The sequence below is a fragment of the Rhinatrema bivittatum genome, chromosome 2 (assembly GCF_901001135.1).
Source record: "Rhinatrema bivittatum chromosome 2, aRhiBiv1.1, whole genome shotgun sequence".
Lineage (NCBI taxonomy): Eukaryota > Metazoa > Chordata > Amphibia > Gymnophiona > Rhinatrematidae > Rhinatrema > Rhinatrema bivittatum.
The window spans coordinates 713,518,155-713,535,758 of NC_042616.1; the positions used below are offsets into that span (position 1 = coordinate 713,518,155).

Sequence of the window (17,604 nt, forward strand, 5' to 3'; positions counted from 1 at the left end):
ATAACTTTATCTGGCTAACTTTAGGACAGGTCTACAGGCCAACCATAGCTAACCAGGTAAGTTATCCAACTAACTCTGAATATCGGAGTTAACCAGATAAATTATCCAGCTAACTCAGCTCCTCCCAGTTATGCGCTCAGACTGCTCCTAATTTATCCAGCTAAATTCTAGCCTACTAACTTGTTTACCAGCCTTAATTTATCCCAAACCTCTGAGTTATCTGGCTAAATAATTTTGAATATGGACCTCAGTATGTTTAGGATTGAAAATATGGAATTATGTTTATTTAGAAACAGATTACCGGTATTTGAACATTAATTGGTTCCGTCTTATGAAAATCTTTAAGATGTTGAGTTAAAGCCATTCTAAGTTTCACTTTAACTCGGAATAACTATGACAGAGCTGCCTATAACATTACAGCTGGAGGGTTTTCTTTAAATCTGGAGGGCCATTATTATCATCAGTTGATGGTAATTATATAGTGGAGATGGTCTTTGCAAAAAGTGCATGCAAATTATTAGCCAACTGTTTTATCAGTACTGCTTAACTCTGATTCAGTCATTCATTACATTTTGCATTGCTATATATTTTGACCCATAAATGTGCAGTAACTGCTGTAAGTTAATTTTATCTTTTTAAGTTAAATTTAATCCACAAAATTGTTTTTACTTTCTTAGACCTCTTGACCCGTAGTTTGTTTAGTTCTTTGCAGCTGGTAAAGTTTATTAAAGAAAAAAAGAAACTTGCTTCACAGTTGAGATTTTAAATTCAGTGAGGGATTTTCACATTCTACTGTAAAGTATTCTTCTTGTAAAATGTGTGCTGCTCCTTGGGGGTAAAATTGCCATTCTCTTTCAGAAGCGCAAAGGGGTCTATGCTCTAAAGATTACCATGCATGCTCAGGCTGTTTACTGTACAGAGCAGGAATTCATGTGCTACATACTGAGGCCCTAGTATGCATGCTAAACTGGGCTCAGAAGATGGTAGTGGGTATGCACTAAAATTAGCATGCACCTTCATGTTAATGAAATAATATTGTATGTAGATCAGGTTTTAGTGAGCACATAGATTACAGCATGGAATTCTGTCCTTCAACTGCTCTTTACTGTGCATCTAACAAAGGCTGAAATTATTAGGACAAAAGAGAGTTCTGGGTGGGTTGAGCTAGAGTTGGGGCAGAATTCCTGATAATGAGCTATGGAATGACTTCATTGATCAGAGCCTCTGCAAGACAGAGGAAAATCTTTTTTCCTGCAGCCTCAGGCATGGATCTGTGAACTTGCCCCAGGAGATTGGGATTGGCCTTTATTTATTTATTTATTTATTTATTTATTTATTTATTTATATTCTGCTTGAGTTCAAAGCAGATTCCTGGGAAAAACCTATTGTTCCTGGCAACTTGAGCGTTAGAGCATTGAACTGCATGCCCCTCCATTCTCTCCATTACATTGTCCTCTCTTCCAAGACCAAAACTTACCCAGAAGACTGCTAGATGAGTATGCACTCACTCACTTTCTCACTCACACACCTTAACATTGGATAAACAATAGAAGTATATTTCACAAAAGAAATAAGATACAAAAATAAATAGGCTACTCAGATGTCTATTTTTCCCCCTTCTTGACCTCTGTTCTCTTTCCATCTTCTCGCTTGAGGTCTAGTTTCTGTCACACTCCACCCCTATGCCAATCTTTTTTTTTATGTTTGTACATAAGGAGGAGAAGAGAAGAGGTAAAAGGACTGAGCATGCTCAGTTTATTTATTTGAAAATGTATATTCCTCACATTACATACTTGCCCAAGCAAGCTTAGGGGTAGATTTTCAAATAGCGCGCATAGGCGTACTTTTGTTGGCGCTCCAGACGCAAACAAAAGTACGCTGGATTTTAGTAGATACGCACGGAGCCGCGCGTATCCACTAAAATCCTGGATCGGCGTGCGCAAGGCTATGAATTCTGTATAGCCGGCGCGCGCCGATTCGCGCTGCCTACCCCCGTTCCCTCCAAGGCCGCTCCGAAATCGGAGCGGCCTTGGAGGGAATCCTCTAATGCCCTCCCCTCATCTTCCCCTCCCTTCCTCTATCTAACCCACTCGCCCGGCCCTGTCTACACCCCCCCCCCTTACCTTTCTCCGGGGATTTACGCCTCCCGGAGGGAGAAGTAAATCCCCGCGCGCCAGCGGGCCTCTTGCGCGCCGGGCCACGACCTGGGGGCGGGTACAGAGGGCGCGGCCACGCCCCTGGACCGCCCCGGGCCGTAGCCACGCCCCCGTACCCGCCCCCAAAATGCTGCCGACACGCCCCCGAAACACCGCGACGACCGGGCCCGCCCCCGACACACCCCCGACACGCCCCCCTCGGAGAACCCCGGGACTTACGCGAGTCCCGGGGCTCTGTTCGCGCTGGTAGGCCTATGTAAAATAGGCTCACCGGCGCGCAGGGCCCTGCTCGCCTAAATCCGCCCGGTTTTGGGCGGATTTAGGCGAGCAGGGCTCTGAAAATCCGCCCCTTAGTGTGTGTATGCTAATTTATGTAGCTTCCACACACTGCCATTCAGGTGGATAAAGAGCTGAGATGCTATGCATTTTTGGGTTAATGTGCATATTAATACCATGTGCATGCTATGCAGTCTGCTTTTTCTACCTACATGTTAAAATTTAGTGCATCAATCGCCCACGCGATTAAAATACGGTCGGACCCTGCAGTAAGTTGTGAAATAAAAGAAAAAGAAGGAGAAAGGTAGGAATTAGAGGTTGGGAAGGAAAGGGGAAGGGAGGGTAGGGGGTAGGTAAGTTCCCTCCCAGTCCACTCCTTAATTGGAGTGGACTGGGAGGGAACTGGGGAAGGCCGTGATGCATTGCCGCACGGAAATTACTTTGTTCCACCTCCTCTTGCACACGCTGCCCCGGATTTTATAACATATGCGTGCTGGCGCATGCATGCTATAAAATTGCGCATCCATGTGCGCGTATGTTTAAAAATCTACCCCTTTGTGTCATTATAGCCTGCACTTTTAATTTTTACTGTCACACATGCTTACTTTTTTTTATCACAGCATGTAATGCATGAACGTCATAATCCTTTGTTTGGCAGGAAACAATGGTTCATCTCTCTTACTAAACATAGAAACATAGAAATGACGGCAGAAGAAGACCAAACGGCCCATCCAGTCTGCCCAGCAAGCTTCACACATTTTTTCTCTCATACTTATCTGTTTCTCTTAGCTCTTGGTTCTATTTCCCTTCCACCCCCACCATGAATGTAGAGAGCAGTGATGGAGCTGAATCCAAGTGAAATATCTAGCTTGATTAGTTAGGGGTAGTAGGGGTAGTAACCGCCGCAATAAGCAAGCTACACCCATGCTTATTTGTTTTACCCAGACTATGTTATACAGTCCTTATTGGTTGTTTTTCTTCTCCCCTGCCATTGAAGCAGGGAGCTATGCTGGAAATACGTGATGTATCAGTCTTCTCCCATGCCGTTGAAGCAGAGAGCCATGCTGGATATGCATCGAAAGTGAAGTATCAGGCACATTTGGTTTGGGGTAGTAACCGCCGTAACAAGCCAGCTACTCCCTGCTTTGTGAGTGTGAATCCTTTTTTCTTCTCCCCTGCCGTCGAAGCTATGCTGGAAATGCGTGATGTATCAGTCTTTCTCCCATGCCGTTGAAGCAGAGAGCCATGCTGGATATGCATCGAAAGTGAAGTATCAGACACATTTGGTTTGGGGTAGTAACCGCCGTAACAAAAGGAATGCTATCATCTTTATTCATACTTAAATATTATGTTATCCTAGCTATGTACATAAATGCCATACTGCATAGTGTAAAAATTAAAATGCTATTTTGTTGTTCTTTTAGATTGTGTTGGTCAGTGGACATCTGGATAGCTGGGATGTCGGGCAAGGAGCCATGGATGATGGTGGTGGAGCATTTATATCATGGGAGGCATTGTCTCTTATTAAAAACCTTGGTAAATATTTCCAAAAGTTTTTTATATTTTTATTTTAGAGAGATTGTGTATTTTGTGTGAGTGTGATGCCATCATTTTAGAAATAACTTAACATGGGCATCCATAGCCTGGACTGGCTATCAACCTTTGTTCCGTCCCCACACAGTGACAGTCAAAGGGACCTGCTATTCTACTTAAGTCCATGTCTTTCGGCTGCTTCTGCCTAACCAGGTTTCCCTTATCTACTATAGATTGGCCATCCTGGAACAGGAATCTCTTCAAAAATACTAAAAGCCACTATGAAATCTTTTCTCTATGATCCTGTCACATGCTGTTCTGGGTACTTGTCTAGTCAGGGATTTATTGTTGGATTGAGTTTGTGTTGACCTTCTCAGGAGGGCTTCAGTGTGCAAGGAGGCTCTTCCATCTCCCGTTGTGATCAACCATTTTCTGCTGGCACACTGCTGTACCACGCTCACTGATTGATATAATAAGGCACGAGCAAAAAACGAATATGCACACATCAACCTCCTCTGTGCGCCCAATTCAATATTCGAATGAGAGAGAAGTCGAAGCGGTGTACAAAAAAGCAATTGTGCATTTCTGGTGCTCAAATGTATATTGCTTTGGGTGCACAGATGTCTAAATTGTGCATTCCTAGCAAAAGTGCATCACTTACATGAAGTTTCAGAAGTGTGCAATTCCTGTTGTTTACCAAAAGTAAAGAAATCACCCTCTGTTTCTAAGGTGTCCTTTATTTAATCATCATGCTCAGAGCCACTAATCCCTATATACTTTTTTAAAATGTATGTTCTAACCCCAAATAACTAAATCTTATACTGATCTCTCTAAACAACCCTACCCTACACATTTATCACAACACAGAGAAGCACATTTTTTATGTTTCTCATGAGCCCCTGATTGCGAGTAAACTGTACGCCACCTCCAGAACTGGAGTTAATTTTCCGACACAAAAAAATGTGCATTGGTTGCCCAAACTTTTGGTGCACTTTCCTGCATTGGGCGGTAATAGCTAATCTCTTCATTTGCAGGCAAATTAAATGTGATGGGTACTATCTGATACACTTTGGTAAAGGTGATGTTTTAGAAGCGCTAATCTCCTTGCTGCATTGGACGCTATTATTGCGTGGTCTGAAACATTCGCTCAACCATGAGTAAACCCGCACGCTAGGCTGGGTGTACCTTATTGCATCAGCCTATTGTTTTTCCAGCGGGAATTCAGGAAAGCAACTTCAGACAGCTGTGTGATCTAAAAGACAAGTTTATTTGACAGCAGTACTAAGGCAATATAAAAAGAGGAACAAGGAAAAAGAGGAAGTCGTTGTTTCTCTGGAGACACAGGTCTGTGACAACTGGGTATTCAGCTTGCTTCTCAGATGCGGAGCCCTCGGGCTAGAACTTTTAAACTTTTTGCATTGTCCAATAGAAATACGTTGATGCACATCCTGGGTGTGTTATCTACTTCCAATATCCAATTATGATCGTTACTTTTTAGTCCAATCAGGTATCGTCTCTGGGGAGTTGGCTTCTTCCGGTACTGGTCTTGCCAAAGCACATGGTTGTGAAATATGTTGCCAGCAAAGTCAGGAAATACACAGATCAGGCCTAAGGCCTATATACATTCCCCCCCTTGAATCGTTTGGGAACGATTCACCAATGAAAGGCTGAGATTGTATTTCCTGAATTGAAATGGTCATAGCATCAATTTAGTATGACCCTCCTTTTTGGACTGTTAAAAATGGTTTTTCATATTCTTTATGTTGTTGAAACATTCTTCTTGCATATCTCTCAATCATTCACACATTCTGTATTTTGCTTTATTGTCATTCAATCTCACATTCATTCTCATTCAGGTACTGTTCTGGCCTTTTCCAGTTGATCCAAGATTCGGTAGTGTGTTCCTATTAGCAGCATATAAATGACCTATATTTCCAATTGATCCTCTCAATGATTGATTATTGCTTCAACCATTCTACTCAGGGTTAATGCCACTGTCTTAGGTTGCCCATGGTACACAATCCTAATGATTGGCTACCTGGTGCTTACCCGTCATTGTTAAGCATAACAGCCTGAGGAGGTAACATTGCTGCTGGTAAATGAAAGGCTTTCTGTTGTCTTCGCAGACGACATCTCAGGTCATTAAAATAACAAACTTCATTTTCTTTCATAATCAATCATTGCAAACCCACTCAGAAATGTAAGCCACTTTAAACTGTGTTTCCCATCAATTAAACCAAATTCTGTGGAAATACAACCTTATCCTTTAAGAAATCTTACTCATTAGCTTCAGAAGGAGACTCAATCATGCTCGTCATTAGATGGTGACGAACTGCAGCAACTTGAGAGTACGTCAGATGTAGAATTTACCATAATACTGAGTCCTGGCATTTTAGTCATAGCAGAGGCAATAGTTAGAATTAATTAATAGAAGCAGAACCACGCTTTGGAAGTACTATTGCTTATGTCATAGGCCATCATACGTTTGAACATTATGAGAATATAAAACACATGCTTCAAACTAAATTAGGAATAGAATTTTAAAGGAAACATCCATTATCCCTTTGGAATGGATGTCTGTAACTAAGGCAGTGCTATCTACAAATGCTAACTGTATGGTGTTTAAGAATTGGGAAATCAAATGAATGTCATAATTCTGTCTTGTAACCAAGAATAACTATATAAACATTTAGAACTACATTAAACCTTTAGAATTACTAGCTATGCATGTTCTCTTCAATTTAGGCATAGCTGGTCTGTGCAGCCTATTCACATGAGCTGCTTAAGTACGGTGTGAAGGCTGAACTGACAAACTATGCTGCGGCACACTACGCCGGTCTGCCACTGGCTTGCAGACATCCAAACAAGTCTGGACTAAGGAAGGCAGGTCATAATAACTGGAGATGAATATAACGTGGAAAGCAATAATGAAATAGTAATTCAAACCAGTTATCTATGGGACTTAGGGATAATTGAGCATCTCAATTAATCTTATAATAGATATAAGAGAACTGGGAATAGTAGCAAAACTTTAGTGTCTTAAGTTAATGTGGTGTGTAGCGTGTAGGTGTATGTAGAATGTAAATGTATGTAGATATCCAAATCATGGCATTTGCAGAATGGCATATAGGCTTGGTGTGTATGGCAATCAATTATCATTGACATTAGACAATGCATAGTGCGGTGTACTGCATAACAGTTAATCTTTGTGTAGAGAACTAACAACAATTGGGAATGGATCTAACCTGATCAGGGCAATATGATTACACAATCATGAGAACTGCATTAATGTAAAGTACAACAACATGAAGGCAAAATACAATCAAGCAAGAGTAATAAAGTTCAATGATGAGTGGAGGATGAATTCTGTAATTAGGGCGAAACTTCCGTAGAAGGGATGGGAAGAATGGAGTAAGTCCCATAAATGTCGATTTCAAGCTTTCAGTAAGGTGTGTCAATTTTTCATTCACCACAGCCTAATTGGGATATGTGCTTCTTTAATGGTTTCAGATACCTAATATGGTAAAGTAGCATAAAATCAAATTAAGCATTTAAAGGAAAGTCATCTGCGGTAAGCTAAACCACAAATAACATGTATTTCAGACATTACATTAAACATAAGTCACACTAGACTGACACACACTCATCCATCCTTCACTCATCCATCCTTCAAATATACCTTTATTGTCTTCTTAACATTAGACAGACAACAAATAACATATAATATGAGCTCAAAATTCGTATAAAAAATGTATCAAAAGGAAAGTAGATCAAAAATCAAAAATGTGTACGAAAAAGGTTTGAAAAATAAAAGTTCAGAAGTCTGTATAAAAATGTAGAAAAAGGAAAATAAAACTGAAGTTCCTTTGAGTCAGGAAGACTGAAAATCTGAAAAGTAAATACTAGCATACAACTGAAATATTAAATTAGCAAATATTGTGCATATGAATTTCAACCAATAATATTAAATACATTTAATCAATAATATTCTGAGCTTGCATTCAATGTGTCATACCAAATAATTAGAATAATTAGAACTCAACTATTAAATAATTAAATATCAAATAATTTGAACTTAAATATGCTACGTTTAAACTAGCAACTATTTCTCCTTTTTTTTTTCTCTTCCATTCGCCGCACAGCCAGTGCTGGCAGAACAGATAAGCAGTTCTCTGCAGTTCTCTGCAGGTTTGCAACACAGACAACTTCCCCTTTTTTTCGTTAAGATACAGTTTAACTCTTTCGCTAAAATATCTCTTCAAATTCATAATTCACCTCTCAGAATCATAATTCAGTAGCTCAGATTCTAAATTTTAACACTAGTATATGTTCTTGTCAGTAACCTCAGTTCAGTATTAAAGAAATGTAAAGTCATTAATGTAATAAAAGTTCAGCATGTAAAGTTGAGAGCAAAGGGGATTTATATTGGTGGGAGATCTGTCCCGTTCCCCCCTTGATCCCTCTTTTACCACAGGAACATCTGCAATGTACAGCGTAGATCAGAAAGGAAAGAATATGTTGTAAGGGGAAGATATTGCATGTGCTTGGTGATCACCTTAATAAAAATGTATTCACATAGAGATTGAAAAGAGGAACTTATACTTAAAACTGAAAACTTAAAACTATACGGTACCGTTTGAGAATTAACTTACTCATACTAAAATGCTTATACTAAAAATATACCTGCAAATGATGACATAACTAAATCACGATAGCTTGAAACAATAAGACCAGTAAATACATTAACATGGGAAGCCTAGCAACCCGTTATATCTGTCCACAAGCCCATTGCTTTTAGGGCGTTACTCGTCTGTAGTGGCATTGTAAAAGATCTGCAATCTGATAAAAACTGACCACATACTAAATGTGGTTCTATTTAAAACTGTATTTCATACTGAATTCACACTGTGTCCTGTCCAAGCTTCACTAGAGTGGCAATGTAAGGTCCTACATACGCAGATACCGTCTCTGATATGTGTGAACCCACTTTATCTGGGGACATGCGCTCTAAAAACTCAGGTTTCCTGTAACGGAAGATCAAGGCCCATGAAAGGCACTCCTTCCAGGTGTGTTCTGCTTGCGCCATTACTTGGTGTAATCTGGTTTGAAACAGACTATTGTATTGCCTTACCAGATCATTTATTTCACGCTGACACTGCTTTTGTTTATTATGCCACTGCGATATCAGTAGTGAAGCTACCTGGCCCAAGGTCATGCATCTGGTCATGCATCTGGAGGCATGGTTACGGCTTCCAGCGCTCCGAACAGTGTTCAGTCCAATTGCAGTCAGGGATCCTTCTAGAGGACAGACTCTCATTTGTGGGCTTAAGGCAAGTGTCCATCCATGAAATGAATCAACCCAAATAGTGACATAAAAAAATGAACGATCTAATTTGGCAATTTTGGCTGCTGGGGGACCAGCGGCAGCTGAAGTTACAGTGACTAGTTCAGTTTCCTCACTACTTTCCGTATCCTCATCGCTATTTGCAATCAAAATAGGCATGGATCGGAGGCAAGGATTGGGTGACAGGTCAAGAGGACCAGGAACTGGTGGCAGTTCAGGAATCTCAGAAGGTGGTGACAATACTGGAGGTGGTGGTGTGGGAGGAGGTGAAGGAGGAGGCAAGGGAAGGGGTGTGGGAGGAGGTGGTGGACGAGGAGGTGATGGATTCTCTGGTACTGGCACAGACACTGGCACTGGGAGGACACTTAGCGGAGAATCCACTGGCGTTCCAGCGGTTAACTCTGTGTCTGCTGAGTTGTGCAAATCTATTACTGGGCTTTCCACTGGACTTTCTGCAATTACTGGGCTTTCTACTGGGTCTACTAGCAACATGCCGTATTCCTCAAATACAGGAACAGCATCTTCAAAAAGGTCATCTTCAATCTCAACTGTACTGAGTCGGGGCGTGCTTGTGTGAACTGTGGGGCTTACTTGGGGTTCTCTTTCCCTTTCTGAAGGTGCAGCAGGATCTGAATGTAAATTACCCACTGCAGTCACTGTTTCTTCAGGCACTAAACAGTCACGAGCATATAGTGAATCATATGGGGGAGGTGACACTCCTCTGTCACAATTAATAGCTTCTAAATATACTCGTGTCATAGCGAACCATCTGGACACCTGTATATGGTCCGCTAGCCTCTTATTGTCTTTTGCCCTTGGCCTGCTATACCTGTCCTTAAAAAATGCTATTAGCTGTATGAGCGTGGACGGGTCAAAGGAGCCCCCTACTGGCCATTCTAGGGAACCATCCCTCGCTGCCCACGCAACCCACTTAGAGTGGCATTTGCGAATCAACTTCTCATCGGGCTTATGTAGAGCGATGACTTTGTTAAGGGGACATGACGGACAGACCTCTACTGCTATCTTGGAACCTCTTAATATTGCAGACCAAAACTTCGACATAATAATTTTAAAAATGATTTTCGTGTAGCCGCTCTCTTATGAGAAAGAGTGGTTCAACCTTACCTTAATTGTAGTTTTCACCGTACCGTGATTCCACGCTTCCGGTGTACTGTACTTCTTCAAACGCGAAGGTATTCACAGCGGGGCAGGGAGAGACAGCCTGCAGACAACGGTACTGAAGACCTATCTACTCCTTTCCGTTTGCCCAGGTTACCGGAATCCACAAGCTCCTGGGGCGGCGTCGCCGAAACAACCGGGTACAGGGCCAGGGGCGGCAATCAAATCCGCCACCTGTTTTCGAACTTATTAGCGCACGAACGGAAAAACCTTATGACTCACTCGTATAAGACAAGTTTACTTACCTTCCCAGACAGCTCCAAGTATGTATTCCGTGGAATGCTCGATCTGAAGGCTTCTTATTTCTTGCGGTACGTCTTCCCGCTTCGGGGTCTACCTGACTAGTTCCAACTCCGTCTCGGTACGTATTCCCGGTAACAAAAGCCCCAGGTAGTATGTCGAAGTATTCAGCTTGGACTTACTGATTGGTACTGTACAAGGTGCTTCCAGACAGTAGCCGCGCGCAGAGGTCTAGGAAAGAATAAAAACTCCTGAACAGTGTATTTGTGAGAGTGAAACTTACTTCCACTTCCTGAAATGCTTTCTTCGTGGTTTCTGAAGTGCTTCAAATCTCAAAAATCTCAAAGTAAATTCTGAGTGCTTCAGGGTGGGTCCCCACTCCTGATCGTCGACGGCACCCTCACTTTCTTCGATGCTGGCGATGAGATGCTCTTGAAGACATGCTTGCCCGCATTCTCCACCAAATGTTTTTCCAGCGGGAATTCAGGAAAGCAACTTCAGACAGCTGTGTGATCTAAAAGACAAGTTTATTTGACAGCAGTACAAAGGCAATATAAAAAGAGGAACAAGGAAAAAGAGGAAGTCGTTGTTTCTCTGGAGACACAGGTCTGTGACAACTGGGTATTCAGCTTGTTTCTCAGATGCGGAGCCCTCGGGCTAGAACTTTTAAACTTTTTGCATTGTCCAATAGAAATACGTTGATGCGCATCCTGGGTGTGTTATCTACTTCCAATATCCAATTATGATCGTTACTTTTTAGTCCAATCAGGTATCAGTCTCTGGGGAGTTGGCTTCTTCCGGTACTGGTCTTGCCAAAGCACATGGTTGTGAAATATGTTGCCAGTAAAGTCAGGAAATACACAGATCAGGCCTAAGGCCTATATACACTATGTGTACATAGGTGCCTGAAACTGCACTAGTTCTGCTTCCCACAGTTCTCTGCATTCAAGTGACAGCATCATGTTTCGATGACGTTTGTGCCCATGCTTCTTTGCAGAGGTGCCCTTCTGAACTGCTGTGCATTGTTGACAACCCTCGGGTGCTATCCAAACCTCTCTAAAATGTCAAGGGCCAATACAGGGTTATCTCATTCAACCACACATACTGATGTCTTAAAATCTCAAAAGTTTTATTTTTATTTAATATTTATTGTATTCTGCTTATATAAAACTTCTAAGCTATTCTATTATTCCCTAAATCCTTTTTAAATCTCTCATCATAGTTTAGCCATGCCCATCTTCCAAATGTTCTGTATGCCCTTTTAACCATATCTAAATAGCTCAGTCTTTATCTTTCATATCAAGCTGCCATGTAAAACATGGCAGCTTGGAGGACAGATTAAAGCACCGTTCTTAAGTTTGTAACTTGTACTCTACGGTAAAATTACTTTACTGGCCTTTTCTTCTTTCCAGCTTGTTGCAAGCTTCCAAGTTCCCGCCCCCTGTTGATTGTAACTTTGACTTATTCCTGCTTTGGTTATCTTTCGTTTACGTGAATTTGTTACTCTAGTTTTTTCCCTCTGTTAAACTGTAAACCGATCCGATATGGTAATCTACTATGAAGGTCGGTATATAAAATTGTTAAATAAATAAATAAATGTAAAGCTGGTAACCAACAGTAGATATTCTTAGGCACCTTTTGCTTACTAAGAAACATTTCCATTCAGTCTGCCCTTTACCTTCTTGACATGTTCCTGATCCCTCAGCAAATGTTTAAAGAGATCAATATATTTTCTTTCCTATGGTAATATAGAAGATGGCGGCAGAAAAAGGCCAATTACACCAATCCAGTCTACCTAGTTACACCTGCCCACACCACAAGGGCATGTTATTCAAAAGCATTTACACACCTAAGACTGGGTTTTACATGAAAATTGCTACAATATAGGCCATTAGATTGTCAATAGGTTTTGCCTGCATTAATTAACATGGATAAATAGCTTTTGAAAATTGCAACAATAGTATGTTACATTTGTGTGACATATTATTGTAACAAAATTACTTCCAGCCATAGAACATGACCACTGCTAAGATATCACGTCTTATTCAGGATGGTTTTGTTATCTTTTTGTTTGTACTCTAATATATTAGGTAAATGAGCATTCAAGATCTTGTTATTTTTGTTTGGATTTGCAGGCAAACTTTCTATGTAATATGCTCAAGGCGGAATTATGGTTCAATTACATAAAGCAACATAGTATGCATAAAACAATGCATGCAAATCAAGAAAAACAAGATATTACATAAGTCATACAAAATCAAGCATTTTAAGATTAATCTAAACTGCAATGAAAGTTTATAAAAAGCGTGAAGATATATATTCTATAGCTTTTTACCAAGTCCTGTTTTTCTAATGTTATGATACTTTTTCCTGTGTCCTTCATTTATTTGCATCAAGCATGTTGAAAGAACATTTATGCTGCCCAAAAAAAATCCAGGTCTGCTTATAAAAGTTTAATTGCTATGTTCAATCACAAATGCCACTGTTTCTTTCAAACTCACAATAGTATCAGCACCACACAGGATGCTGCATAGTGCATGGTGGTTTCATAAAGGAGCAGTTGTAGAACACCTGTAAAAGCTTAATTTAGTAAATTAAATACAATGATATTAATTGTAGAACTAAATTGGAACAGAACACCATAGACATGAACCTGATAAAACTGATGTATTTTGTTAGTGTTAAAGCAGAGTAACATCTTAACCCTTAAACACACAATGATCTTTATTTTTTTTCTCTCTTTTATGACCCCATTTGAAACAGTTAATGTGATTATCTGTCAAACTTGACAGATTATCTGTCAAACTTGACAGTTTTAACATATTACCTAAACTTCATTTAGCTTGCAATCTGCCTTTCAAGCCAATTGTTCAGACATTACTAAAATTATTTATCTAAACTGCATGGTACTTTGTGCTATTGATCTCTTGATCTCTTGTTCTCTTGCATAACATGTTTTCAAAACAACCTTCTTTGGACTCCAAGTACAAAAAAATGAGCTAAAAAGTTTCTTTAGTCAAGCTTCATAAGAACATTATATAGTCATATTAATATAGAAGCTTCATCTAGAACATTTGATTTGTAAAAAAAATATCTTAAACTCTTAACAGAGATCTTCTGGCCAATTTCAGGCTTGGCTCCAGTGTCTCTTCTGGCTGGACAGCATTCTTCTCTTACAGCCATGTTTGTTCTCATGGAGGCCTCCCTCAGGTATCTGCTGATCTCTTAGGGAAGAGTATCACAGGCCCAAGGCCTCCTGAGGCCAAGGCTCTTCTCTCCATGTGAGTGTCTGGTTGTTTGTTCTCATGGAGGCCTCCCTCAGGGATTTGCTGATCTCTTAGGGAAGAGTATCACAGGCCCAAGGCCTCCTGAGGCCAAGGCTCTTCTCTCCATGTGAGTGTCTGGTTGTAGTTTGTCAGGAATAGTCCTCTTGCCAGCTCTTTCTCCAGGCCACCTTGTCCTCTGCTTTTCTCCCCCCTCTCTCTCTCTTTAGTACCCAGACTTTTCTGTGTGGGTTTGTTTGAGGAGCAGCTCAGAATTTTAGTGACAATTTTGCCATGGCTCTTGGCTTTTTACATTTCCTTCCAGAAGCAAAAAGCTGTTTGTCTCGGGTTCCTGTCATACCCGCTGAGTGGATCCTTGAAAGAAGTCACTGCAGATCCCACTTCCAGCGGCAGGGATGTCATTTGAATTGATTCTACTTCTATACATAGGGATGGCCAACAGGAGTATTGGCAGATCCTTGCTGTGTTTTCCAACTGGTTTGTAGATTGCACTTTAGTAGTAACTGCCATAGCACTTAGTACTTTTAATTTACTGCCAGGAGCAAAGAACTGTGTCTCAGGCCCTGATTGGAACCTTGGAAGAAGTCACTTCTGGTCCCATCTCAAGCCGTGGAAGACATCACTTGACTCGTTGCCACCTCACATAGGGGTGGCCTATACACAGGCCTTCACCAGAGGGCTTGCCCCTTCATGGGTGAAGTTTATGTTCTAACCCCAAATATATCTACAGATTATAGTAGGCTGCACTGGTTAAATCACGTAGGGTTTACTGAATTTTTTTGGTATGTTAAAATGGAGGGCGTTTCTAAGATTAATAATGTAGGTTAAGGTCGCTAAGGGGTAGATTTTTAAACAAGGCGCGTTGGCGTACTTTTGTTGGCGCTCCAGGCGCCAACAAAAGTACGCGGAATTTTAGTAGATATGCGCGGACCCGCGCGTATCCACTAAAATCCTGGATCGGCGCGTGCAAGGCTATGAATTCTGTATAGCCGGCGTGCGCCGAGCCGCGCTGCCTACCCCCGTTCCCTCCAAGGCCGCTCCGAAATCGGAGCGGCCTTGGAGGGAATCCTCTAACGCCCTCCCCTCATCTTCCCCTCCCTTCCTCTATCTAACCCACCCGCCCGGCCCTGTCTACACCCCCCCCCCTTACCTTTCTCCGGGGATTTACGCCTCCCGGAGGGAGAAGTAAATCCCCGCGCGCCAGCGGGCCTGTTGCGCGCCGGGCAGCGACCTGGGGGCGGGTACGGAGGGCGCGGCCACGCCCCCGGACCGCCCCAGGCCGTAGCCACGCCCCCATACCCGCCCCCAAAACGCTGCTGACACGCCCCCGAAACGCCGCGACGACCGGGCCCGCCCCCGACACGCCCCCCTCGGAGAACCCCGGGACTTACGCGAGTCCCGGGGCTCTGCGCGCGCCGGTAGGCCTATGTAAAATAGGCTCACCGGCGAGCAGGGCTCTGAAAATCCGCCCCTTAGGTAATAGTAGGAATATTGTTAAAATATCTAATGGAAATTTTTTACACCAGTCTAGTTTCTCTATATTTTAATTGGGACTAGTGGTGGTCAAAAAGATAAGGCATCGACTCATTCAGCACTGTTTAGGTGTGGGCTTATAAATGTTCATTCTATGGGGTCCAAATACATTCTAATCTCATATTCAGTCAGATTAAATAACCATCATATAATCTATATTACTGATACCATACTCAAAGAGGGTGCCGCTTTGTGCTTGAAGCAAGCTTGCCTACCTGGGTTTAATTTCTGATATAAACCAGATCATGGAAATTGGTGTGTATGTCTGTTGGAGAAGAGCTATGATTTACTCTAATCTGATTAAAATTAAAGAATTGTAACTGAGGTCTCTGCTTATGCAAGTTGATTCTGTTCAAGCCTTTTACATTCTGTTTAATTATAACACTATCTTCTAATTAATGAAATTATAGAAGTTGTTAGTGAATGTGGAGTTTGATTTGATCATTTACTTAGGGGATTTTAATGTCCATTTTTGACAATCCTACTAAGACTGTATATAAAAACATTTGCACTAATTTGATTACTATAGGATTACAGCAGTGGGTGTCTGGACCAATTAATGAGGCCATTCACATTGATCTAATTTTAACGGCTGACCAAGTGAAGATTATAAAAGATTCTTTCTTTCCTACCTCGCTTGGCTAGACTGATCTTTTTTTTTTTGTGACTTTTACATTGGATTTCAAGATTAGGTGGGCCCGATATTTAATCGGAGCCCACGGGTTACCTGGGGGAGGGCCGGTCTGCCGGGCGCGTCGTGTGACGTCATCGGGGCGCGCCGCGAAGCACGGCGCGCCCCGATGACGTCGGGGCATGAGCCAGCCCCAGTGGGGGCGTTGCGGGGCTAGCGTCAGAGGGAGGGGCGGCGCTGATGGGAAACGCCGCCCCTCCAAGGGGCGTTCCGGTGGCCGGCGTCATCGGCCCCGATGACGCCGAAGCCCGGATCCCGCCCCTTTTGGGGCATTCCTGCGGCCGGCGTCATCAGAAGGGGCCGGCTCGGCCTGATGACGCCGGCCGGGGTTTAAAGGGCCGGTGCCTCGAGGCAGCCGGCCCTTTTTCCCTGGAGAGCCGTTTTTGTTTCTGCTGCGGCCAGTCTTGCCCGGACCACGCAGCCTGCCGCCCCGACCGAAAACCACCCGGCCCCGATCGGAATCCACGCGGACCACGCGGCCTGCCACCCCGATCGCCAGCCGGCAGCTATATAAAAAAAAAAAAAAAAAAAGGGGGAAAGATCGAAAACCGAGCGGTGGGGGCTTTGCTGCACCAAAAAAAAAAAAAAACCCAAACCCAGCTCCACCTCAGCCCCAGGACCAGGGCCCAGCACCACTCAGCCAGCTGAGCTGCCCCAGGACCAGGACCAGCACTACACAAGCAGCGGAACCGGAATGAGCCGAACCCAGCAGAGGACCCCTCCTGGGCACACCCCAGGACCTTCCGGCCCCTGCACAGGCCTCGGGCCCCACAGTCCAGGAGGACCCCCACTGGGCCAGCCCCCGGGCCCACAGGACACCCCGCTGCCGGGACGAGAAACCGTGAGTAACCCAGTCCGACGCACGATGGAAAAGGGAGCAAAACCACGACCCGGGGGGCGAACGAAACGAAGATCAAGGGGAACCACCTTCAAGCCAACGGGGGGGACGGGGGAACCCCCCCCTGGTGCCGGCCCCCTCCACTCCGACGACTGCTGGCCCGCTTAGCCCCCCACCTACAATTCCAGATGCTCACCACCCTCCGGTCGTTGACCCAGCTTCTGCTGCTGCTAACCCCTCGCCCAACGGCAGTGGACCTCCACAGACGGAAGGGGGGAACTGGGCCCCCCAGCCCCCCGTCTTGAGCCCCCTGGCTCCACAAGGCCCCCCCATGGGCGCTCCTCAAGCCTACAACCTTCACACCGCGGCAATCCCGACTCCCGGCCAGCCAACAAGCGTGACCCCTACCTTCCCGGGGTTCCCCTTCCCATGGGGCATCCCCCCGTGGATGCCAGCCTCTAACCCCACCCCAGGCATAATCCCTCTGGGCCAGCCCACCGGGCAACACGCCCAACCACAATGGACCTCGC

At 43.5% G+C, this 17,604-nt stretch overlaps 1 protein-coding gene across 2 annotated transcripts in view; it reads left to right on the forward strand.

The window, feature by feature from the left end:
• The window catches only part of CPQ (carboxypeptidase Q), an 885,139-nt gene that overhangs the window by 568,309 nt on the left and 299,226 nt on the right, over positions 1-17,604 (forward strand). For both annotated transcript variants that reach the window (XM_029591758.1, XM_029591757.1), the window contains exon 5: positions 3,857-3,968. In XM_029591758.1, the coding sequence (XP_029447618.1) occupies positions 3,857-3,968 (112 nt within the window). The remainder of the gene's footprint in view (positions 1-3,856; positions 3,969-17,604) is intronic.